The sequence below is a fragment of the Mustela nivalis genome (genome assembly GCF_964662115.1).
Source record: "Mustela nivalis genome assembly, chromosome: 14".
In the NCBI taxonomy this organism is placed as follows: domain Eukaryota; kingdom Metazoa; phylum Chordata; class Mammalia; order Carnivora; family Mustelidae; genus Mustela; species Mustela nivalis.
The window spans coordinates 40,944,611-40,972,129 of record NC_139033.1 but is presented as its reverse complement, the minus strand read 5'-3'; the positions used below and the strand labels follow the sequence as shown (position 1 = coordinate 40,972,129).

At 36.2% G+C, this 27,519-nt stretch overlaps 1 protein-coding gene across 3 annotated transcripts in view; it reads left to right on the top strand.

Moving 5' to 3' along the window:
• The window catches only part of DCC (DCC netrin 1 receptor), a 1,135,716-nt gene that overhangs the window by 522,825 nt on the left and 585,372 nt on the right, over positions 1-27,519 (top strand). For all 3 annotated transcript variants that reach the window (XM_082699428.1, XM_082699427.1, XM_082699426.1), the window contains exons 4-5: positions 16,664-16,814; positions 18,667-18,803. In XM_082699428.1, the coding sequence (XP_082555554.1) occupies positions 16,664-16,814; positions 18,667-18,803 (288 nt within the window). The remainder of the gene's footprint in view (positions 1-16,663; positions 16,815-18,666; positions 18,804-27,519) is intronic.

Genomic DNA, 27,519 nt, shown 5'->3' with positions numbered 1-27,519 from the left:
CCCACTCTCTATTCTAATGCTTATTTAATCACATAAGATGGAATTAGTTAAAATAGGAAACCACCAAACTTATAAGTATTAAAGTGGTATCTGAATAGTCACCATTCTTTAAAAAATATGTATTCTTCTTCATGGTCATTTAAGTACTATCTTGATTGAAGATATCTGTTTTGTGTTAGTTTGAAACATAAATGCTAATGTGTGTAGAGAGTTATCTAGTACTAATTAATATATAATTTGATATTCTTATTGAAGTTTATGTAAAGTAAAAGTTGTCCCATTTATATATCAAGTGCTTGATATCACCAAATAACTTAGATCCATTAAATTCAAATTTTAAGAATCAAATAGTTATTTTGAAATGGTGCTATTCAGTGAGCAATTTCAGTTTATTTACTAAATAAATGAATACATCATTCAACAAACTTTTGAGTGAATTTAATATACCTGCCATCATGCTGGTTCTTAGGAATCCAAACTTCAGAGACTGTGCCCTAAAACAGCAATAACGTAGTGGGGAAAACATGGGGCATGTGGGTGGCTCGTAGGGTAAGCATCTGCCTTCAACTCAGGTCATGATGCCAGGGTTCTGGGATTGAGCCCTGTATCAGGCACCCTACTCAGTGGGGAGCCTGCTTCTCCCTCTCCCTTTGCTTACTCCTCCCCCTGCATGTGCTTATTTCTTATTGTCTGTCAAATTAAAAAAATAAAATCTTAAAAAAACCAACCAAACAAACTAACAAACAAAACCCCAAAAAGACAAAGAAAATGGACTATGCTGTGAAGGAAGAAATGTAGTAGCATCCCCTCACATAGAAATGCCAGGTGCCAGTTTTGAAAGGCAAGCAAATGTACCCCAGGTCAGAAGACCAGCATCAGCACAGCATAGAGAAAGGAGACATCATAGCTTTTCAGGGGACCTGCACTTAGTCTTTTTTAAATTTATTTTTTAATTAACAATTAATGTATTATGTGTTTCAGGGGTTCAGGTCTGTGAATCATCAGTCTTACATAATTCACCATAGCACATAGACTCCCCAATGTCCATCACCCCACCACCCTATCCCTGCCTCCCATTCTCCCCCCACCCCCAGCAGCCCTCAGTTTGTTTCTGAGATTAAGAGTTTCTTATGGTTTATCTACCTCCCCGGTCCCATCTTGTTTCATTTTTCCTTCCCTTCCCCCCCAAATCCCCACCCTGCCTCTCAAATTCCTCATATCAGAGAGATCATATGATAATTGTCTTTCTTTGATAGACTTATTACACTTAACATAATACACTCTAGTTCTATCCACATTGTTGCAATGGCAAGATTTGGGGGCTTTTTGATGGTTACAAGTATTCCATTATATATAATGGAATACTGTATACAATATATATTTATATATATATATATATACATGTAGATATAAAAATATACATATATATATTTTTTATATTTTTTATTTTTTATAAACATATATTTTTATCCCCAGGGGTACAGGTCTGTGAATCACCAGGTTTACACTCTTCACAGCACTCACCAAAGCACATAATCCCACCAATGTCCATAATCCCGCCCCCTTCTCCCAACCCCTTCCCCCCAGCAACCCTCAGTTTGTTCTGTGAGATTAAGAGTCACTTATGGTTTGTCTCCCTCCCAATTCCATCTTGTTTCATTGATTCTTCTTCTATATATATATTTTTTTAAGATTTTATTTTTATTTATTTGACAGACAGAGATCACAAGTAGGCAGAGAGGCAGGCAGAGAGAGAGGGGGAAGCAGGCTCCCTGCTGAGCGGAGAGCCCAATGTGGGCCTTGATCCCAGGACCCTGGGATCATGACCTGAGCCGAAAGCAGAGGCTTAAACCACTGAGCCAACCAGGTGCCCTATATATATATTTTTATATATCCTATATATAGGATACATGCAAACATGTTATGGTTACCTAGTATATATAGTATTCCATTATATAATGGAATTATATATATATATATATATATACACACACACATATAATATATATATATATATACATATAAGATATTATATATAATCTTTATCCATTCACTTGATGGACATCTAGGTTCTTTCCATAGTTTGGCTATCGTGGACATTGCTGCTATAAACACTCAGGTGCACGTGCCCTTTTGGATCACTACATTTGTATCTTTAGGTAGATACCCAATATGCACTTAGTCTTTTTAACAAGGTCATAGGGCACAGGAAGTGTTGGAGGGGACGAACTGGAGGTAAGGAAGATAAATTGAAGGGGGGGAGATAAGGTAGAATTCTCTGTTTGCCTCTCTCTCTACCTCCTCACCCAGCTCTCTCAAATTAATTAATTAATTAACCAATTGCCCTGATTCACAAACAAGAGGTTTTTCTGAGCATGTGTGGAAGCCAGACCTATATCCTATGAGTGTAAAGTCACAAGATTCATCTCCATTCCATGGAGAGAACTGACCCATGGTGGTATCAAACGGGATTCAGAAATGAAGATGAGGGAAGAGACCTTCATTAAGGATAAGTCTTGGAAACACATCACATAAGGCATATGAGGGAGAGGGTGGAAACCAGGCTCAGTAAAAGTGAGGCAGTGGCATATTTCTCTGAGATTGGGTATGTAACAGTGGTGCTACTGTGTTCAAAATAAATTGCAAACTTTTAAATGTCATACTTGCTTAAGATTTCCTCATAACATTTTATATTTTTCAGATTAAATGCATAATTCTTTCATTCAAAGGTAGGGAAATCAGTAACTAATTTAATTTGACTGATGTTTTAAGACAGAAATTAAATTCTTGCTTATTAGGAATTGTATGTTTTTAACAGAGTAAGTTAGTATTAAATTGTCGCAAAGGGTTTTTTGGGGGGAAATAATGGTAATACAACACTAAGTAAGATCGAGATGGTTTGAAGTATTTTGTTGCACATGATGGGGAATGTATGAGGTATTGTGGGGCCCCTGGGATTGTCAGGTTTGCTTTATTCAGTTCTCATGACATCTGAGTGCCAAGCAGTAGATTGAATTGCTGAATTATAAATTTGCTTTGGGCGCTAGGTTGACTAAAATAACTGGCCCATCCACTGAAACTCTTATTTCAGTTTTCTTAATGGCCTAATTGAATTGATCAATTGGTAATTCAATCTATTGTGCATTCGTTTAACTGCAATTAAATGACTCTGGGTCCTGGATAGACCTGAACTCTAAATCTCTGTATAATTTAGAAGCATTGGCTTTTAATGGAATCAATTGGACTAAAGGTATATTTTGAATGATTTTTCTCTATAATATTTATTTTTATTGAAAGGCATTTTAATGGAAACATTTCAAACTTCATATTACTTAAAGGAAAACTATTTTATTTAGTTTTAAAGCAAACAGTTTCAGAATTGTGTCCATGACCAAGAATTTATTATTGATGGGTACATAAAACTATTTAGTTTGACTAAGTATTATTTATATTATAAAATTAATTACATTTTGCTTTGTTTTATAATTTTTGCAGAATAACAGTTTGTAGGAAAAAACAAAGATGACACATTCTTTGTTTTGAAATTAACCATTGAGCCAGACAATTCACTTATGTAACCATATGAATAACATAAGGCTGGGAATGGTAAATTCAGGTAAACATCTAGTTCCAAATCAGCACAGACAAACAATAAGTCAGTTCTAGGTGGAAAATTTCCAGACTCCTTGTAGAGATGATTCCTTTGCCAGATATTCAGGAGGTAACCATTTGTAGAATGATAGCAGATGATAAATCTGGAATGTGAAGTTGGACCTGTTTTATGGAGAATCTTGTATCCCATTTTTAGGAATTTAGGCTTGATTCTATTCACCTATTGATGGCTGGGAATCCTTGAAAGTTTTTAAATAAGATATATCATGATATAAACATACACACAGAAAAGCAGAAATAAGAAAGTGAAGAGCAAATCAGATTAATGTACAGATTAATGTATTACTGATATTTTTGTATCATCCTTAATGTTTTTCACTGTACTAAAGGATTTTTCCATAGTTTGCTGCTTCTTTCTTTTTCTTTTTTTTTTGGGGGGGGGCTAGCTTTGAGTGAAACTATTTCTTATGCCAGGCTATAAACAGAACACTGTTAACCTTTCATAGATCTAAGTTGGATAAAATGGTTTCCTCTGCTTCTCTCTTACATGTACATACAAAAGAATGAAATATAAGACTATATTATATTTGAACCAAGTGAAGTCCATGTTTCCTAAATATTTTAGACTTAATTCAGACTGCATGAAGCAGTCAGTATATGGACGACCACACTCCATTTCATATTGAGTTAATATTGCTCTATTGAGCTATTATTATAATAAGTTGCTATAAACATGGAGTATGATACCAGACTAAGTATAAATCTCAGTCATACCACGTACTAGTGTGCAATTTAGGGCAGGTTACTTAATCTAAATCTTAATTTATTTTGCAAAATGTAGAGAGTAATGTCACATATTTCTTAGGGTGGTTATGAGGTTTTAACTTATAAGCCAAATACAATTCCTAGAATTGCTAAGTCCTTAGTAACTATTATAGTTACTTTCATATTTTAGAAGTTCCGGTCTTAAATAATTTGATTCTCATGTCAAGATTATTTATCTGAGAGTAAATTAGCTGATTTTTATTCTGGATATCTAAGTGTTCATTTTTTAGTGGTAGTTATATATATTTTATGCTATTTACCCACAATACTGTGTTTCTGCTTTTGCTTTTCATATCTATTAAAAGGCAAAGTATACTCACCTATTTCTTCTCTAGTAGTGCATTGATACATGATTTTCACCCTAAAGTTTACATCAACATCATTTTGTTTGTTAGGCAAAATTTTGCAAAAGACACTGGCTTAGAAATAAGGGTTAGAAGATAAATAAGACTTCTGTATTTTATCTTTATTAGCAATTACCAATTCACTGAATCTTCTTAAAATCCTTAGTTTCCTTATTTGTTAAGAGAAGAGGTTGGCCTAGAACAGGCTTTCCAAATTTGCTCACTACCAGGGCTCTCATTTATTATTTTATTCCACATTCATCTCCAACTGCACTTTTGTAATCACAGTGCTTAAGAGTCCAAGTTTGCTTGACAAACTCTGATTATTAAAAACTAGGGGCACCTGTGTCGTTCAGTCAGTTGTGCTCAGGTCATGATCTCATGTTTGTCAGATCAAGCTCCACTGGATTTGGAACCTGATTAAGATTCTCGCTATGGGGGTGCCTGGGTGGCTCAATGGGTTAAGCCTCTGCCTTCAGCTCGTGTCATGGTCCCGGGGTCCTGGGATCGAGCCCCACATCGGGCTCTCTGCTCAGCAGGGAGCCTGCTTCCCTTCCTCTCTCTCTGCCTGCTTCTGCCTACTTGTGATCTCTTTCTGTCAAATAGATAAATAAAAATCTTAAAAAAAAAAAAAAAGATTCTCGCTATGGGGAAAAAAAAATTCTCTGTTTGCCTCTCTCTCTACCTCCCCACCCAGCTCTCTCAAATTAATTAATTAATTAATTAGCCAGTTGCCCTGAATCACAAACAAGAGGTTTTTCTGAGCATGTGTGGAAGCCAGACCTATAACCTATGAGTGTAAAGTCACAAAAATTAATGAAGGGACTGGTAGAGCTTCCTTCTCTGGTCTTGCTTGATACCAGTTTATTCCCAGAGCATAAAAAAGACATATTTAGTAATGAGTCATATATATATATATATGTGTGTGTGTGTGTGTGTGTGTGTGTGTGTATGTGTATATATATATTTAACATATATTTAACAAAACTAAGAGTTAGAGTAGGGGGATCCAGGTGGCTTAGTGGGTTAAGTGTCTGTCTTTGGCTTTAATTATGATACCAAGATTCTGGGATTGAGCCTTGCGCCTGCTCAGTGGAGAGCCTTCTTTACTCTTTCCTCCTTGCTTGTGCGCTCCCTAGCTATCTCTGTCGCCATCTCTCTCTCTCTCTCTCAAATAAATAAAATCTTTTAAAAAAAAGACCTTAAAAATTCTTAAAAAATAAAAACAATTTAAAAATTATAGAATAAATAATTACTTTTCTAGAAAATTTAAAATGCCACTTTATGCATTTATATAAATTATGAAGATTTCTGGGTTCCCTAAACTAACTTTGACACATCATAATGATAGCATTTGTTTTCTGGGACTCTACTGTCAGCTGTAAAATTACAAAAAAAAAAATTGTACTATAAATGAAAAACCATTTCCTTCAACTCTGCTACAAAATGAAACTGATAGACTCAAAATTTGCCTGTGAGACAGAAGGGATATAACCATATGCCAATGATAAGAATAGACACTCCGCTTTCATCTTCCAAACTCTATCTACAAATAGCAGTATGTGTGTGTACATGGAGAAAGAAGGAGGAAATATGAGCAGATGTAGGAATATTTACAGAGAGGGAATGTCATTTTTAGTACTGAATTGGTGTAAATGAGGAAGGGAAGTAATAGAATCGTGGAGTGATGACTACTAGCTCCTGAGAAATGGTTCTCTTCTTCTCCGTTCAAAGCTCCTTGGCTTTCAGCCAGATGGAGTTTTTTTCCTTTTTGATTAAATAAATTTTGATTCCTGTGATCAGTCTGGATTAGGTTGGTTTTTAATAAAAGACACTCTAAATACAGAGTTAGAAGGAGTTTGATGGAATTTTTCACTCAGAGCACATATTACACCTGCTTGTGTTTGAAGACACAGGGTACCTGCTGAATTTCCTGAAACAGAACTAGATGGGGGATGACTAAGGAGCCAGCAGGTGAACAGTCGGGCAGCTTGAAATTGAGGATGCAGACAGGAAACTCACTCTGTGAAAGTTAAATTAATTTGTAAATCTGAAGACTGGGAAGAAATCAAACAGAATACCTGACGGTAGCCTGCAGTGTCCTTTCATTTCCAATTGGAAAAGTGTTTGATATTCCATTGAGGCAGTCATTTAATAAAGGAAACCAAAGAATATACAACAAGGAAAAAAAAAGGGTTTGCATTCAGAAAGCATAGAACGTAAGAGCAAGTACTGGTTATTTTGAGGAAGATAGTTATTAAGTTGTGAAAACTGGTCTTCTTGCTTTTCATTCTTTCTTTTTTTTTTTTTCTGACACAGATGCCAGTAGTCCATAATTAAATTTCTCTCTTCCTCAGTTATTCTTTATTTTTATGCATATAAGTTCAGAGTTGAGATTCATGAACAGTAATGGAAGAAAATGGCCCCATGAAAAGAAAGTCGTGGTCATTACTGGGTGAGCTTGTGTTCCACTATGCAGGGAATAGGGTCAGGCAGATCTAGTGTCCTAGAATAATTATAAAGAGAGTTACCTTTCACTCTAAATTGTACCCAATGTTGGATAATATATGTAGTGAGTCTGGTTATCTATGATGAGGTAAGACAAAATCATGTGGTCTTGATATGTATGGGACAACCTGGGAATGAAGAGTCAAATTTAGCTTCTCGTTGGCCTCACAGACTCAGTTAATATGGCCCATGTAACATCTAATAGAAACTTTTTTTTTTCATTGAAATGCCCTAAAATGGAAAATACTCTCTCTCTCTTCCTTTACAGTGTGCCTTCTCCATGAGGTTTCGGGTAATTAGGCCTGAAGACAGTTGAGTTACTATTTCTAAATATGTGAAGTGTAGGTAAATGTGTCAGGTTTTTTGATCCAAAATACTGCTTGACTTTTTTTTTTTTAAGATTTTTATTTATTTATTGGACAGACAGAGATCACAAGTAGGCAGAGAAGCAGGCAGAGAGAGAGGAGGAAACAGGCTCCCTGCTGAGCAGAGAGCCCGATGTGGGGCTCGATCCCAGGACCCTGGGATCATGACCTGAGCCAAAGGCAGAAGCTTTAACCCACTGAGCCACCCAGGCACCCCTACTGCTTGACTTTTAATAATCTATTGCTGAAAGACAGTGACTGTAAATACGTAAGTTTTTCACTGCCTTCACAAATGAAAGTAATAATAACAATAACGATAGCAATACGAAGAAGAAGAAGAAAGAGGAAGAATGACATCCACCTTTTCTTTCTTTTTTTTTTTTTTTAGTAGGCTCCACGCCTGGAGCCTAACACAAGGCTTGAACTCATGACCCTGATATCAAACATCAACTGAGACCAAAAGTCAGACACTTAACTGACTGAGCCACCCAAGCACCTCTACTTAATCAATTACTATTTCAAGGATGCAAAACTATTCCCTTGTTGAAAGGAAATGGGCTTCTTGAATGTCTCAGGAGATAGGCTAATTTTTTTGAACTATCTAGATTAGTTCTCAAAGATTGGTCTGGGGATCCTTAGTGTTTCTCAAAATGCTTTTAGGAGATCTGCAGAGTCAAACCTATTTTAATGATAATACAATTTTTTGTATTGTTTTGCCATGTTGACTCAGAATACCTTTCATGAAGCAGTAAAATTTATTACCATTATTAATTCTCAATCCTTAAGTTCATATATTTTTTAGTATTCTAAGTATCAAAAGAGGATATATATAAAGAATGTCTAAGTGCATTAGTTTTTGATTTTTGCTATCATCAGAGTTTCAAACTGAATTAGCTCTTTTTTTTTTTTTAATGGAACTCCATTTTTACTTGAAAAGGCAATCAACAGAAAAACCAGAGCTATTCAGACATGGGTATTAGTTAGACATTTTCTGAAAAATGAACAAAGTGAACCAGTCAGTTTAAGGAAAATAGTATCTGCCACCAAGGCTTTCAGGCTTTTAAGTTAAAACTGAAATTTGGAAAACTTGTATCTGCCACTAGGAGCTTGACAGCATCACAACATTAAAAGGCCTTTCTGATGGGATTGGTAATGATAGTAACAAATGGGATGTTTTGATACTGTGTAATGAAATACGCCAACATTAGGAAGATCTGTCTAATTCCCTGTGCCATCCCAAAGGATGATATATTGATGGGTCAGTATCACGCATGGGTAAACAGATCTATACAAAATGCAAGATACGGCAACAGATTTTTATATAACAGTGCAAAATGTTTGTCAATATGGGGTCAGATTCCACATTACAACTAACTTTCAAGGAACTATTTATTGGTGTTAGTGTTAAAGGATAAAGTTGACAATTATTTGAAAATGCTATTAAAATACACTTTCCTTTCCCAACTATTTATTTGTTTGACATCGGATTATTTTCATAGAACACAAACAAATCAACATATCAGCACAAAGTGAATGCAGAAAGTAACACAACAGCCTAGTTATTCTCAATTAAACTACTCATTAAAAAATTCACAAAACTCAGGGTGCTTGTCTGGCTCAGTCAGTAAACATGTGATTCTTGATTCTGGAGTTATAATTTCAAGCCCCATTTTGGGTGTAGAAATTATTTAAAACCAAACTCTTTAAAAAATATATAAAAATATGAAGTAGTACCTGTCTTCTAATATTTTTATATTATTTTAAAAAATGCATATATTATGGTAAGTTATAAATAAAAATTCAATAAATATTTTTAAAAGTCTCTCAATTTTGACTTTTAGTATGGTAAATATTTATGGCTATAACCTACAGAAACAAAAATTCTTTGGAGTCCTTGATAGATTTTAAGAGTACACATGTTTCTGTAACCAAACAGTTGTGAGATCCACAGTCTATATCATGATTCATTTTCCTAATGATTATAGATTAATCCTGTCCAACTCAGACAACAGATGAAGCTAAACAGGCCAAATTTTCCATTTAAAAACTTAGAAAGGGAGGAAGGAATAAAGGAAGGCAGGCAGGCCGGACAGCATATGCAACGGTAGCATGTTGCCATAAGGTGATTTTACACTTGAAATGAAACTTGTGTATGTCAGAGATCAGTATCCCTGTAAGGACTTTTTTCCCTCTAGTTACATACTATACCCGCTTGCTCTCTGAGATTAGCTCTTTTGCCACCAGGATGACGATGAAATCAGGTCAGAGGGAGAGGCCTGCTAATATTCCTCACCCCCAAAAGGAAGTAGCTAAACTGATTCTTACTCTAAGCCAATCTGACTGGTTGTAATCAATTTAGAAAAACTGTTGTATGATTTTTTTTGCATCACTTCCGTGAACATGATATGAAGGGGGTCTGCTTTTTTTGTTTGTTTGTTTGTTTTTAATTTAAAAAAAAAGGACAGAGGGAAAACTATCCATTTTCGATTTTAAATCTATTGCCAAATGTGTTTTCTCAAGTCTGCTCTGGCATTTCCCTCCCCTTTTTATTTTAAAACGTACAGAACATACATAAAAGCATATGAAACGCGTGTAGTTTAAAGAATCAATATAAAATGACCATTTGTATACTTACCTACCCAGTTTATGAAATAGAGTATTGCAAACTGGTATTCTAATGCCATTTCCTGAGATGAAATCATACTCATTAATTAACTGGAAAAAATTGCCATGTTCAGCTGAACAATTTCATTTGGATCTGAAGAGTCAATGCCCATATAGCAAGAACAAAACTGATTTCTATATTTCCTAATTCCATCATAGTCGCATTAAAATCAATTTAGTTAACAAAAGAGTCATGACCTAGAATTTCAAGTTTGCTCTTTTTAGGGCTTTTGTATCTATACCATTTTAGAGCTTAGAGAGAAAACTTTCATCTGTTCTTAAATATATGTCTTGTATTTTAATCATTCATTTTTATAATTTCTTTGTTCCTTGTATAATTATCCTTCACCTTGCAACACTAGAATTTAACAGAACTCCCTACTCTAAAAATAATATGTCTTTATAAAAACCTTTGAAAATAGAGAAAAATCCAAAGATGTAAATAAAAACCACTCATGATTCTGTCATACAAAGATAACCTTGGCAATTATATCTCTATCCCCCCTCTTTTAAAACATAAATCTACTTTTTTGACACTCCTCTTAAAATAGAGCCACATTTTTAAGGGAGAAAAATAAGGCAAATAGCTATTGCTACATAAGAAAACACTTCAAAATTTAGTGACTTGAAATAATTTATTCTCTCTTATAATCCTGCAGTGTATGTCAACAGTTCCTCTGTTGGTTTCACTTGACTCCCTTGTGTATGTTTGGCTGAAGTGGAAGGTTCAAGATGGCCTCAGTCACATGTCTGTCAATTGGTGCTGGTTTTGGTTTGGGGGTCTCATTTATCCTCCATGTGCCTTTAGGTCACTAGACTAAGATGACTAAGATGCTGGTCTCAGAGTCATGACAGAAACTGTAAGACCTCTTGAGGTCTTGACTCCGGAGCTCATACAGTATGAACCCCACCAAAACACAACATAGGGTCAGGCCAGTTTTAAATCCTGAGGAACTAGACCCTCCATTCTGGATTAGAGGAACTCAAACAATTTGTGAGCTTATTTAATCCATCACAATGTTGTGAAATATATGAACTACTTACTTTTAAAGAAAATTTCTATTAGCTTTCTTGGGAACTTCCATAATATTAGACTTTATGAGGTTATATATTTATAGAGAATTATCTTTGGAGAAATAAGACCAAATTTCTCTGCCAATAGCTGACATTTTTATACCTATCATCAGGCCACAAACCCTAATGCCTCCAATGAAGCTACAAAGATAATAAACATAGATGAAATGGGCCAGGCAGAAATTGAAGTTGTCTGGAATATATATGCTCTGTCTAAAAAAGTAATAGCCGATGGTTATTCTGTGGCAATATGAGCCCAGTGATGCCTGAACCACTGATATTTTAAGATAAAGACAAAATCTCAGTGAGTTAAAGTTATTTTGTGTATCTTCATAAATTGATTTGAAAGTATTTATGGGAAGACAGGAGACCTGGAAAGGTGAGAATAATACACTGCCTGACATCAAAACTCATTAGAAAGCTACAACAGTAAAGATTCTATGATATCGGCAAAATAATAGTCAAACAGATCAATGGAACAAAATAGGGCACCCAGAAATAGACCCACTTAGATGGTCAACTGATCTTTCACAAAGGAAAAAAATCAAGTCAACGGAGGAAGGATAGCCTTTCCAACAAATGGTGCTGGAACAATTGGACATTCATATGCATCAAAACAAAACAAAACAAACTTCTAGTCACAGAAGTTATTTTCTAAAGAAATTAACTCAAAGTGGATCATAGACCTCAATATAAAACATAAAACTATAAAAACTTCTAGAAGATAACAGAGGAGAAAATCCAGGTAGTCTTAGGTTTGACAATGAAATTTTAGACCTTTAAAATAATCCATGAAAGGAAAACTTGGTAAGTTGTGATATTAATAATTTTTTCTCTGTAAAAGACAATGTTAAGAGAAAGTAAAATCAAGCCACAGACAAGTATTTGCAAAACACACATCCTATAAAGGATGTATATGCAAAATATACGAGTGCCAGAAATCCAATGATAGAAAACATATCCGTTAAAAAAATAGGCAAATATCTGAACAGACACCTTATTGAAAATGATCTAAAAGAGGGAAACCAAGCATACGAAATATGCTCAAGATTATATGTCATTGGGGAATTGCAAGTTAGAACAATTACAATGCTAGACACCTATCAAAATGGCTAAAATCCAGGGACTCCTGGGTGGCTCAGTGGGTTAAAGCCTCTGCCTCCAGCTCGGGTCATGACTGCAGGGTCCTGAGATTGAGCCCCATGTGGGGCTCTCTGCTCAGCGGGGAGCCTCCTTCCTCCTCTCTCTCTCTGCCTGCCTCTCTGCCTACTTGTGATCTCTGTCTGTCAAATAAATAAATAAAATCTTTTTAAAAAATAAATAAAACAAAATGGCTAAAGTCCAAAAAAGTGGTCATACCAAATGCTTAGGAGAATGAGAGAAACAGGACATTCATTGCTCTTGGGAATGCAAAAATGCAAAAACTGTCTTTGGAAGACAGTTTGGGAGTTTCTTACAAAGGTAAACATAGTTTTGCTCTCCAAGATACTTACCCAATTGAGTTGAAAAATTATGACCAGAAAAAATCTGCACAAGGATACTTATAGCACATTTGTTCAGAATCACCAAGCAATAAAGGTATCATGCCATAGGTGAATGGATAGATGGAACTGTGGTATATCCATATAAGGGAATACTATCCAGCAAGAAGAGCAAATGAACAACTGAATCCCCCCAAGACATAGAGGGAACCTAAAGGCATATTACTAAGTGAGATAAATCAATATCGGAAGATGATATATTGTATAATTCTAACTATAGGATATGCTATAGGACTATCCTGTATTTCGAACTATAGGAAAAGGTGCACTTACAGAAATAGTAGAGAAACCAGTAATTTCCTGGGCTTTGAGTTAGGCGTGGTGCTGGAGTGATGAATAAGTAAAGCTTAGGAGATTTTAAGGGTGGTGAAACTATATGATAGTGTAATGCTGAACACATTGTGCATTTTTCAAAACCCATGGAACTATATAACACAAAGAGTGAACCTAATGTACACTATTGACTTTAGTTTGTAATAATGTACCAATATCACTTAATTAATTGTAACAAATGCACCAGTTTCATGTAATCATTCCCTATGTCAATCATAAGGAAAACAATTTCAGGGGATGGGGAACTGGTATATGGAAACCTCCTACTTGTCAATTTTTTAGTAAATTAAAATTAAAAAATAGCACGCAAAAATACTTGTCCTGATTTTGTTTTCTAATAAAAGAAAGTCTGATAGTTGATTAAATTATTGGCTCTTTTATGGATAAATAAGTAGTATTGGACATAGGCCCCAGGTAAATTTCCTTTTAGCCATAAGATCAAATTAAGTAGATCTTACTTGATGTTTGGATAGTATTATTATAGTGTGTGGTGTGTGAGTGTGTGTGTGTGTGTGTGTGTGTGTAGAATAGTATAGTATTATGCAATATATGCAGTTGAAACATTCTGCTAAGAACAGGTGGTAGAAGTAAAGCATACAAATAGATAACACTCCATTATGAACTTAGCTATTTGTAAATATAGATTTTGGGAACTGTTCATTTCATGAAATTTATTGATAAGCAGCATTATCCTTCAAACTATTCTTATTTGATTTGAAAAGTCACTCTCAAAAAAGGGAAATGTCACATACCACCAGCAATTTTTTTTTAATTTATTTATTTGACAGAGATCGTGAGAGAGGGAATACAAACAGAGGGAGTGGCAGAGGGAGAAGCAGGCTTCCTGCTGAGCAGGGAGCCTGATGTGGGGCTCGATCCCAGGACCCTGGGATCATGACCTGAGCTGAAGGCAAAAGCTTAACGACTGAGGCACCCAGTTGTCCCTCACCACCAGCAATTTTTTTTTTTTTAAGTTTGAGACATTTTTTCCTACAATATTGGCTTAATAAGGATTAACACATTTCAAAACTTCTTTCAATATTTTCATTGTGAAGAGTATTTATTTTTGTTGCTTCACAACAAGAAAGAGATGTGAGAAGACTGAGAAAGTGTGAATTTATCTTTCTCCACACTTTGGATGACAATTACCATTCCAGCCATTACCTGGAGAATTGGTATTTTTTTATTAACCTAGAATCAAGCTGCGTGGAGTTGGGTCAGGCCAACAAGGATTAACAGCAGGGTTAAAAGGTGTCCCGGATCTACCGTACTTCCGCTCTGCTCCACTATGGCTCCCACTCTGACAGTTGGATCTACATTTCCTTGGCAAATCTCTGTCCCTCCCAAAATTAGTTTTCAAGATTTCATGGCCTCATTTCTTTTCTTCAAGATTGTGCTTTGCATTTAAAAAATGACAGATTAGGGTGCCTGGGTGGCTCAGTGGGTTAAGCCGCTGCCTTCGGCTCAGGTCATGATCTCAGGGTCCTGGGATCGAGTCCCGCATCGGGCTCTCTGCTCAGCAGGGAGCCTGCTTCCTCCTCTCTCTCTGCCTGCCTCTCCATCTACTTGTGATTTCTCTCTGTCAAATAAATAAATAAAATCTTTAAAAAAAATGAAAGATTACATGTTAATTCCATTTAATGCATTAAGCTGAAAAGAGCCTAAATCAAACCTCCAGAGAGGGATGCAGATTTTAATAGGGATGTGGAAATACAGCATCTTATCTTAAGTGAACTTTGAGTGATTGATGTTTAGTCAGCAAACAGGTCAGAGATATCACCATGGCTCGGAGGATTTCCTCCGAACTCACCTGACCATGGATTACTGTTGGTGTGTCCCAGGCTTTAGGAGTGAAATATATGGGAGGTGGAAGAGAAGCTCTTAACTCTCACAGAGTTTTATCTTGACTGTAATTTTTTTTCTTATTCCATCTGATATAATTTTAGCAACTATGAAACAAATGAGCACTAAGGCAAATGGAATGAGTAGTCTTTAGGTTGAAAAGACACTATTTCAGTGTCTGCTAGTAAAAATAAATTATGTTGCGGTGCCTGGATAACTCAGTTGTTTTAGCATCCAACTCTTGATTTTGCTCAGTTCATGATCTCAGGTCCTGAGATGGAGCCCCATGGTTGGGCTCTGCATTGAGTGTGGAGCTTGCTTGGGATTTTCTCTCTTCCTCTTCCCCGCCCACCCCCAGCCCCGCATCCCAGCTCACTTGCTCTCTCTTTGTGAAATTAATAAATAAATAAATTTTAAAATATTAAAAAATTAGAATGAATAATGTTGGTTATATAGAACTAGAAAATGCATTGGGTGAAGGAGGAGGATACAGGAGCTTTTCATCTACTCACAGTCTCAGCTTAGGGACAAACTCTCTGCAGTGCTGTTAAAAATTAAAAATAAACAGGAGGCGGGGCGCCTGGGTGGCTCAGTGGGTTAAAGCCTCTGCCTTCGGCTCAGGTCATGATCCCAGGGTCCTGGGATCGAGCCCCGCATCAGGCTGTCCGCTCCGCGGAGAGCCTGCTTCCTCCTCTCTCTCTTTCTACCGGCCTCTCTGCCTACTTGTGATCTCTGTCGGTCAAATAAATAAATAAAATCTTTAAAAAAAAAAAAAATAAATAAATAAACAGGAGGCTTAGAAACAGCCTAACTTAACTGTATACAAAACAAAATTTAATGTAAGGTCTATTTTGAAGACAGCAGGTATTTTTTTTTCCCAGAACCTTCTACACTCTACCTTCTTAATATTTGTATGTTATTTATCACATTTCTAACAGCCACAGATTTAATAGAGCAGAAGGAAGTGGAATAGATATTGGTGGAGACGAGTTGAACATACCAGAAAGTTCCAGGAGATAATGTTTAGAAAAATTACTGATCGCATTTTCTTGTTCTCTAATGGGAAGTCCCCAAGTCCAGGAGCCCACATGAGTGACGTGTCACAAGATTCTGCCTGTTGCCTTATACCATGGTGTCATCAACAGCTAAGAATATTCTATCATGATCCTAGAAACTAGGGATGGAAAAACCTTTTAAGAGTCTAGTTGATAAATTTCATTGGTGGGCGCCTGGGTGGCTCAGTGGATTGAGCCGCTGCCTTCGGCTCGGGTCATGATCTCAGGGTCCTGGGATCGAGCCCTGCATCGGGCTCTCTGCTCGGCGGGGAGCCTGCTTCCCCCTCTCTCTCTGCCTGACTCTCTGTTTACTTGTGATCTCTCTCTCTGTCAAAAAAATTAAAAAAAAAATTTTTTTCACTGGTAACCTTCCAGTTTTTCTTTCCTTCTTCTCTATCAGCACATCTTATTAGGAGGAAAAAAAAAAAAAGTTCAAGCTACACCATTTCTCTTTACAGTGTTTTTCATAAAAGTTGTGATTTTGTGTTTTCTTTCCACAGACCCAGGACTGCATAGACAGCTATATTTTCTACAAAGACCATCCAATGTGATAGCCATTGAAGGAAAAGATGCCATCCTGGAGTGTTGTGTTTCTGGCTATCCTCCCCCGAGTTTTACCTGGTTACGAGGAGAGGAAGTCATCCAACTCAGGTATCACAAATTGACGACTTTCGTGAAGTATATGTCACTGTTTCCCCTTCTCTAATTTGATATAGGTACCTAGAAATACTAGAGTTTTTGATGATACTTGATTTTCCCCCTCACATTCCTTGACATTATATAATATATGAAAAACATTTACCCAATAGGATAAAGAGATGGGGAACAGAGTCAAAATCTATGGGATCAATTTAGAAAAGAAATTTAGAAAGCCAATGTTGCTGTTGAAAACTCCCTGTCCAAAACTATTCAGCAAAGAAACCTTGGAGGGTATCATCTTAAGGAAGTGGAATAGAGAATAAAATATTTATTAAGAAATTAAAGCTTTCTCGGGTGCCTAGGTGGCTTAGTTGGTTAAGTGACTGCCTTCAGCTCAAGTCATGATCCTAGAGTCCCAGGATCGAGTCCCACATTCGGTTCCCTGCTCGTCAGAGAGTCTGCTTCTGCCTCTGATTCTCCACTTCTCCTGCTCTCTCTCTCAAATAAAATAAAAACAAAACAAACAAACAAACAAAAACCTTAAAAAAAAGAAAGTAATTTTTTAAAAAAGTAAAAAATTTAAAAGGGGTCCCTGGGTGGCTCAGTGGGTTAAAACTTCTGCCCTCAGCTCAGGTTATGATTCCTGGGTCCTGGGATTGAGCCCTGCATCAGGCTTCTCAGCAGGGAGCCTGCTTCCACCTCTCTGTCTGCCTTCCTCTCTGCCTACTTGTGATCTCTATCAAATAAATGAATAAAATCTTAAAAAAAAAAAGAAAAGAAATTAAAGCTTTTTTTTTTAGATTTTATTTATTTATTTGACAGAGAGAAAGCACAAGTAGGCAGAGCAGCAGGCAGAGGGAGAGGGAGAAGCAGGGTCCCCTCTGAGCAGAGAGCCAAATGCAGGGTTCGATCCCAGGGCCTGGGATCATGACCCGAGCTGAAGGCAGATGCTTAACAGACTGAACCAGCTGGCACCCCAAGAAATTAAAGTTTTCTGAATTGAAATACATAGCATGTCATTATAGGATTTGTGCAACTTTTTCAGCTCCAATTTTGTCTTTCACACTGCAGATGTAACAGATTATTTAAGATAAGGCAAAAGGAGAACATGGCTGGCTTTGAATTATTAGAAGTTCATCTTAAGGCATAGTTTAGAAAGTAAACTCCTAATATAATGGAACACAGTCTGAAACATTTTGATTGAATGGATTTCACTTAAGAAATTAAATTCATTGATTTGGAGGTCTGGTGTGCTCCTTTTTAACACATTTGTTTTCTGTGATGAGATAGGTTCATAGACAATAACTTAAAATCTTTAAATTTAATTTCCCCTCTATATTTGTATAATAACACTATATGGTATGGTGTCACTATTCTTCTGAAACCATGTGAGAAACCTGGTTGCGGCTTTAGCATGTCAAAACACGTCCTCTGAATGTAGCCAGATATTCTTGGTACAGTATGAAATGTGGCCTTATACAAATGTTACTAAATCAGATGTCAGGACACAAGACATTGACTTCCACTGTGGGGAATCACTTCCCCAGAGCTTGTGGTCCTCAGATCCAAAATGAGAGAATTACACCAGAATATCTGTAAATTTCTTTTCAGTACTAAACTTGGTTCCAAGTTTAATCTATTTAATTTCTTTGATCATTGCACAAAGACTTCCAGTGCGAGGGCTTTATTTTGAATGGATTTTTGATCAATAAATGTGGTGTTACCAAGACCCCCAAAATAGTTTTTCTAATTTTATAATCAGATTTTGTAAAGTTTATTCAAACCTCTGAGTACCTTGCCTGATATACACATATAGATTAGTACATTAATCGAATCTCTAATTTTATATGCCTGTGTCTTACAGGTCCAAAAAGTATTCCCTATTGGGTGGAAGCAACCTGCTTATCTCCAATGTGACAGATGATGATAGTGGAACTTACACCTGTGTTGTTACATATAAAAATGAGAATATTAGTGCCTCTGCAGAGCTCACAGTCTTGGGTAAGTCAGTGGCTCGAGATTAGTTTACACTCTCCTTTTCAAAGTACATCACTGTGACACTTTAAATGCTTATCCCTGAATTGCCTCCTGTGTTTGTTAGTATGAAATTACAAAGTTGAAATATTCCTTACATGTCCTTACTCTACTTTGATTAATTACATAGGGGTTAAAAGCAGTGTTTGAATATTGTTCATTGACTAAAATCTTAGATGCATCGCTCTTTAGTCTAATTATTCCATTGATACAACTGAAACCTATGAAAAATTATTATTTAACAAATGTGTTAAACAGCAAATGAGTTTAATAACAAATGAGAGACTCCCAAGTATTTTATCTGGGGAAAATAAATGAAGGAATGAATGAAGAAATTGTAGAAACGATGTTCAGTTGAGTGGGAAAGTCTGATATCACTTGAGATGATGGGGTTCCTGACATTAAATTCAAATGTTTTGGTAAGATTGTTTTGTTAATATGGAAATACTGTAGATGTTATTTTGAAGGTTAAGCGATAAAATCAAACATATCTAAGGAAAACACATATAAAGAATCTAATTTTTAAAAGTTAAGGGGCGAGGACGGTATGTATGATTCAGAAAGGAAGGGTCACTATGTATCATTGTAAATTAATAATGGTTATACATTGTAGGTACTCAAACACGTATCTTATCATTACCCCAGATTTTTTTTTTTTTTAGTCAGTTTAATTTGAATCATGTAATTTGGAGAAAGTGCTTTACCATTTGAATTCCAGTTGTTTTTTCCTTTAACAGCAACAAAAAAATTATTTATTACTTTGGATTTTTCCCTCTGGAAATAAATTGTTTTACCTTGTAAAGAGTACAGGAAAAATCATAGGCTCTTTAAAAGTTATTCAGTAGAAATGGAAAGGTATGGTATGCTGATTATTTCTGCTAACCTATACCATAATAATCTTATGCTCTCCTTTTTACTTTTTGGCTTTAAAGTTTATCCAGAAAATGCTTTCATCTTCAGATGAGGGTAATAATGCATGTGATGGGTGAGACAATGGAATTGTTTGTTCTTTGATCAAACCATAAATATTAAACTAAGAATAGGCAAAGGACTTTAATTTTTTGGTTTTAGAGGTAGCATTATTCTAACTAAAATAGCTTGTCTTTAAAATAGCAGCAATTTAATATTGTCATTTTATATGGAAGTTTTTGGTGAAACAAAGAACTTTTACATTTGTAACATCAAAGTATAGCAACACAGAATGACTATATAGAAACTATTTTGTAAAGTATACTACTGATAATAAGGCAAATAAAGTTATAGAATTAACTAGAATTTATAGTGATCATGGGTAAACATCTAATTGCAAATAAATGAGGTCAAATTTCATACTGGATTATTATGTAATATTTAGATGCACGATGCCTCATTGATACTAAGTCTATTGTATATAAACTATGATTTCTGAGTAACTTAGCCAGAAATATATGTAGGAATATCCATATAACTGCATATATTGACATGTATAGCATCTTCTTCTATATGTTCTGTGTGCATGTGTGTGTTCTCCAGTTCTTTATTGTTGAGTATTGTCTTGTCTCTAAGTTCTTTTTAAAAAAGCACACACAAACAACAAAAATGCTGAGATGTTTATTCCAAATCTTTCTCATTTATTTGCTTATATGGTAAGGAAAAGTATCACAACAATGTTTATACTCACACCAGCAATGCAAGGATTGCATCTCTTCAAAAGCTACATTTCTCTCAGGGCACCTGGGTTGCTCAGTGTGTTAAGCATCTGCCTTTGGCTCAGGTCATGATCCCAGGGTCCTGAGATCCAGCCCTGCACTGGGCTCCCTGCTCAGCGGGGAGTCTGCTTCTCCCTCTCTCTCTGCCTCTCTTCTTCACTCAAGCTCCCTCCCTTTTAAATGTGTGATTAAAAAAAAATACATTTCTCTCTACCAATATTTGCCTAACATTTATTTATTTATTTTTTATTTTCTTTTATTTTTTTATAAACATATAATGTATTTTTATCCCCAGGGGTACAGGTCTGTGAATTGCAAGGTTTATACACTTCACAGCACTCACACCAGCACATACCCTACCCAATGTCCATAACCCTACCCCCATCTCCCAACTCCCCTCCTCCCAGCAACCCTCAGTTTGTTTTGTGAGATTAAGAGTCACTTAGGGTTTGTCTCCCTCCGGATCCATCTTGTTTCCTTTATTCTTCTCCTACCCCCCTAACCCCCCCATGTTGCATCTCCACTTCCTCATATCAGGGAGATCATATGATAGTTGTCTTTCTCCTATTGACTTATTTCACTTAGCATGATACCCTCTAGTTCCATCCATGTCATCGCAAACGGCAAGATTTCATTTCTTTTGATGGCTTCATAGTATTCTATTGTGTGTGTGTGTGTGTGTGTGTGTGTGTGTGTATACACATACCACTACTTCTTTCTTTTTTAAAGATTTTATTTATTTGACAAAGAGAGATCACAAGTAGGCAGAGAGACAGCCAGAGGGGGAGGGGAAAGCAGGCTCCCCGTGGAGCAGAGAGAGCCCGATGTGGGGCTCAATCCCAGGACCCTGGGATCATGACCTGACCCGAAGGCAGAGGCTTTAACTCACTGAGCCACCTAGGCACCCCAATATATCATTACTTCTTTATCCATTCATCTGTGGATGGACATCTAGGTTCTTTCCATAGTTTGTCTATTGTAGACATTGCTGCTATAAACATTCAAGTGCACGTGCCCCTTCAGATCACTACATTTGTATCTTTAGGGTAAATACCCAGTAGTGCAATTGCTGGGTCATAGGGTAGTTCTATTTTCAACATTTTGAGGAACCTCCATGCTGTTTTCCAGAGTGGCTGCACCAGCTTGCATTCCCACCAACAGTGTAGAAGGGTTCCCCTTTCTCCACATCCTCGCCAGCATCTGTCATTTCCTGACTTGTTGATTTTAGCCATTCTGACTGGTGTGAGGTGATATCTCATTGTGGTTTTGATTTGTATTTCCCTGATGCCGAGTGATATAGAGCACTTTTTCATGTGTCTGTTGGCCATCTGGATGTCTTCTTTGCAGAAATGTCTGTTCATGTCCTCTGCCCATTTCTTGATTGGATTATTTGTTCTTTGGGTGTTGAGTTTGCTACATTCTTAATAGATTCTGGATACTAGCCCTTTATCTGAAATGTCATTTGCAAATATCTTCTCCCATTCTGTCAGTTGTCTTTTGGTTCTGTTGACTGTTTCCTTTGCTGTGCAAAAGCTTTTGATCTTGATGAAGTCCCAATAGTTCATTTTTGCTCTTGCTTCCCTTGCCTTTGGCAATGTTCCTAGGAAGATGTTGCTGCAGCTGAGGTCAAAGAGGTTTCTGCCTGTGTTCTCCTCAAGGATTTGGATGGATTCCTTTCTCACATTGAGGTCCTTCATGCATTTTGAGTCTATTTTCATGTGTGGTGTATGGAAATGTTCCAATTTCATTTTTTTGCATGTGGCTGTCCAGTTTTCCCAACACCATTTATTGAAGAGGGTCTTTTTCTGGGCTCTCTATTCTGTTCCATTGATCTATGTGTCTGTTTTTGTGCCAGTACCATGCTGTCTTGATGATGACAGCTTTGTAATAGAGCTTGAAGTCCGAAATTGCGATGCCACCAACTTTGGCTTTCTTTTTCAATATTCCTTTGGCTATTCGAGGTCTTTTCTTGGTTCCATATAAATTTTAGGATTATTTGTTCCATTTCTTTGAAAAAATGGGTGGGGTTTTTATAGGGATTGCATTAAATGTGTAGATTACTTTAGGTAGCATAGACATTTTCACAATATTTGTTTTTCTAATCCAGGAGCATGGCATGTTTTTCCATTTCTTTGTGTCTTCCTCAATTTCTTTCATAAGTACTTTATAGTTTTCTGAGTATAGATTCTTAGCCTCTTTGGTTAGGTTTATTCCTAGGTATCTTATAGCTTTGGGTGCAATTGTAAATGGGATTGACTCCTTAATTTCTCTTTTTACTGCCTTGTTGTTGTTGTAGAGAAATGCAACTGATTTCTGTGCATTGATTTTATATCCTGACACTTTACTAAATTCCTGTACAAGTTCTAGCAGTTTTGGAGCGGAGTCTTTTGGATTTTCCACATATATTATCATATTATCTGCGAAGAGTGATAGTTTGACTTCTTCTTTGCGAATTTGGATGCCTTTAATTTCTTTTTGTTGTCTGATTGCTGTGGCTAGGACTTCTAGTACTATGTTGAATAGCAGTGGTGATAATGAACGCCCCTGCCATGTTCCTGAACTTGCCTCACTTTTCTTTTTTAAAATGGACTCTCTTTGTTCTAATTTGCACCCTTGTTAAATTTGGATTTATTTTTATAATTTTACGGGACATTTGCATTTTATATTTTGTAAGTTAGCTATCAATGATTTTGACCTTTATACATTTATTAAAATATTCACCTTTATTTTATTGATTTACAGGAACTCAATGTAGGAGGAATAATAACTATGCTGAATAGGCTCTGTGTGTATATATTTTGTTGTTTCTGGGTTTTTTTTTTTTGTTTTTATTTTACATTTTGTATAGGTACCGAGTATTTTTTTATATAGCTGCTGGCTTTGTTGCTGTTATACTCACATTTTTATTATAAATGAATCACCCAATTTCCAACAATTTCACTATAGATTACATATTGAATGTGTAAATTAGAAGCATTATTAATTTTAAAAAATAGATAAAGTTGTGTTTATGTCTTGGTAATTTTCTTGGTAACTGGGTATACATTCTAAAGATCTTCCACATACCTAGTATGATCTATGACTATTATAAAAGACATGATTGAATTCAGGAAATGATCATAATACTGTTTTAACTGTTCTACCCAGGCTTTAAAATGAATGTTAGTGTAATAAAATTTTTGATATAGTCTTTGACTATTCTAATATAAAGTTAAGTTGATCCTGCAAGACTGAGTTTAAATAATGGAAAATGGAATTTATTACTTTTACTTAAAAAGTTGGGGATGGCGGCTGGAGGAGGGCGCCTTGGGTGGCTCAGTTGGTTAAGTATCTGCCTTCTGCTCAGGTCGTGATTCCAGGGTCCTGGGAATGAGCCCCATATCAGGGTCCCCCACTTAAAGTGGAGCCTGCTTTTCCCTCTCCCTCGGCCTGCTGCTCACCCTACTTGTGCTCTCTCTCTCTCTGTCAAATAGATAAATAAAACCTTTTTTAAAAAGATGGGAATGGGGGCGCCTGGGTGGCTCAGTGGGTTAAGCCTCTGCCTTCGGCTTGGGTCATGATCCCAGGGTCCTGGGATGGAGCCCCACATCAGGCTCTCTGCTCAGCAGGGAGCCTGCTTCCTCCTCTCTCTCTCTGCCTGTCTCTCTCCCTACTTGTGATCTCTCTCTGCCAAATAAATAAATAAAATCTTAAAAAAAAAAAAAAAAAGATGGGGATGGGGTGCCTGGGTATTTCAGTTGGTTAAACATCTGTCCTTGACTCAGGTCATGATCTCAGGGTCCTGGGATAGAGCCCAGTCTGGCTTCCTGCTCACTGGGGAGCCTGCTTTTTCCTCCCTGCTCAGTCCCCCCCCCCCACTTGTGAGTCCTCTCTCTCTCTAAATAAAATAACAAACAAATAAATAAATATTTAAATAAAAAATGAATAAAGTCTTTAAAATGAATAAAGTCTTTAAAATAAATAAAATCTTTGAAAAAAATGATGGGGAGAAAAGAGCTTGATTATCAGTGTTATTTAAATAGTTTTCATCAGTTTTAAGAATTTAACCTAATGTAGATTCTTCATAAGATAAAATCCCACAAGAATTCCAAGCTCGTGCTTAAAAGTTTCAAGCATGCATTTTATCAGACTTTTCTTTTGCCTTTCAAATCATGGTCCTTTCTTGCACTTAGACTGGCTTTGAATGTGAACCTGCATGAACTAACAGACTTCTCAAGCATGATACCATTTTATATACAACAAGAGAAATTCTGTGGTTTTCCTCAGGAGTTTCAGAGTTAATAAACATTAAATATTATTTAAAGCATTTGCACTATAAAGTGAATATTGACATTTCCATAATAATTAAACAGGGAAATTTTAATAGATAAGATTAAGGACAGCTTGTCTAAAGTACATGAACTATAAATAAATTAATAGATATGGGTTTTTTTAAAAGATTTTTTAAAACATTGATTTATTGAAGGGAGAGAGACAGAGATAGTGAGAGATGACAGGAGCAGGGAAGAGAGGGAGAAGCAGGCTATCCACTGAGCAGGGAGCATGATGTGGAACTGATCCCAGGACTCCAGGATCATAACCTAAGCTGAAGGCAGACACTCCACTCGCTGATCTACCCAGGCATCTCGAAATGCATTCTTTAAAAAAAAGTTTTGATACTTGACCAAGGAAGTGCCCAGCCTTGGACAAACTTTTTCTTAGCCCATGCACACACAGGAGATAGGTGGAAAGTTCACTCTTGAGAAGAAGCCATCAAGTCCAGCACTGGTGACAAAATGAAAACAGTTTGAACTTTCTAGATTCCAGAATTCTTTTAAAAGCAGTCTGCAACCATATATGCAATCTACTATTAAAAGTTTTTACCTTAGTGTGTAGGTTCTCTCTCATTTCTAGAGAAATCTTGGCTAGAATTGGTACAATCTGGCTTCATAGACACAAATAAGTCTGCTAGGTCTATTCTTGGCACATAATTGAAAACCCATAACCAAATCTAAGAATTCTCCATATCTTTTCCCCCTTCTCCCATGAGTAGTACATATCAGTTCATGTGGTTTCGAGTTTATATTTATCAAGAGAAGTCCCTTGAGGCAGGTGTTTTGTCTGCCTGACGCTTCTTCTTATGGGACAGGGATCCATGGGTCTCCCTCCTGCACCGTGTTCCGAATGGCTCTCTACTCACCGGGAGCATATCCAGCTCACACAGGTTATGTTCTTTAAGTCCAAAGGCAGTGGATTCAGAATATTAAATTATATTTCAATGTCTATTGTATATATACATACACATATACATACATGTACATGTATATGTAATGCATATATATACCATATATGTATAAAATGCACATATAGTCCTTATTTCTAAGAAAATTTCTCTTCATAACCCCTTCCCTTATTATTTTAAATGCCTATGGTTACCTCAGCCATTACATAATGTACTGATTTGACAAGTAGATAATAGACCAATCTATTTAGAAAGTTTTAGAAAAATCATCTTAAAAGCAAGTTAAAAAGACAGCAGACTAAGATTTATAGAAGAAGTTAAAAACCCCGTTAAAAACTATCATTTTGTAATGTAGTGGGATAGGAAAAATCCCATGAGTAGCTCACTGTCTTCTGAAAATGCTTAAGAATAATAAAAATGATGGCTGGGTATATAATTAGTTGACCAAGTACAGTTTCTAGGCCCAGAGACACAACTGAACCCCAGTGTCCATACTGACAGCAGCCACCACTGGAGTGCATCTTCTGTACTTGGCCAGGCACTCTTTGGGCATGGAAAGATGCATATGGCACCAGTCTTGACTTCAAAGACTAGTTAGATAAACAGACAAGAAATAGAAGAGCTGAGGAAAAGTTGGGAAAGAGGGAGGCTGTTATCTAAGCCACTGAGTCCACGGTGATACTTTGTTTCAGCAGCCTGAGCAGATGAATATAACCACAAAAAGAGTAGACATACTGTGTATTATACTGTTAAGAAGAGTTTTGATTAGTTTCATAGAGACATAAGCTACAACAGAGAAGTATATTGCCAACATTTCTTATATATTAATACTGACAATCTCAAATTTCCAAGCATGTAAAAAAAAAAAAAATCCCTCATACGAGAGCAATAAATCAAAAGCCATTTCTCTGTTTATATATTAGGTTATGTGTAGGTCAACATCTAAATGTTCTATTGTTTATTTTTTCTCTTTAGTATCATCAGCTTCTTATTTAGTAGTTTATAGGATTAAGGTACTACTAACATTGAGATCTTATAATGCTGAATGGTCTGTCCCAATTTTAATAATAAATAATGATTAACTATGAAGAAGTTATGTTTTCTATTTTTTTAACTCAATTCTTAGATATGCTCTATAAATTCAGTTTACTACAACAAGCATACAGATGTTCACACTCCATCAACTCTCAGATGTGTCTAGTAATGGAATATGATAATTAAAAATTGATAGGGATTTGCCTCCTTTTATTTTTTGTATATGCTTTAGTGTTGCTTTTTTTTTTTTTTTAAACTGAAACGTATTGGATGTGTTGATACTTTCTAAGCATGTATAATAGGTCAAGCAGCGAACTGACCCATCCATTTGTTTGGAGAGTAACTGACATACCCACCTCCGTTAAGGTGTTCAGTTGCCTCCTTTACAAATTTGCTGTTGAATCACCCATGTGGGGTTTTTGGCTTAGGTTCTTAGCTATAAACAGAAAATAGTTACCATAAAATATATTAATAAAGATAATCTTTAACTCCTCTATTACAGTGTGTAACTTTGAATGTAGTTCTCCTGAATTTACTACATCACTGCTTCCCCCAAAGTAACAGTCCTTAAATTTCATGTCTCTATATAATTGCCCTTTATTAGCAGTGACCCCCCCCACCCATATGCATTTAATGGTCATAGCCATAAAAGCAGTGCCTTAGGTAGGTTTGTATTGATTATCTTTCACAGGGTAATTGCCAAATGGATCATAATGAAATTAGTTGAGTTTTTTTTTTC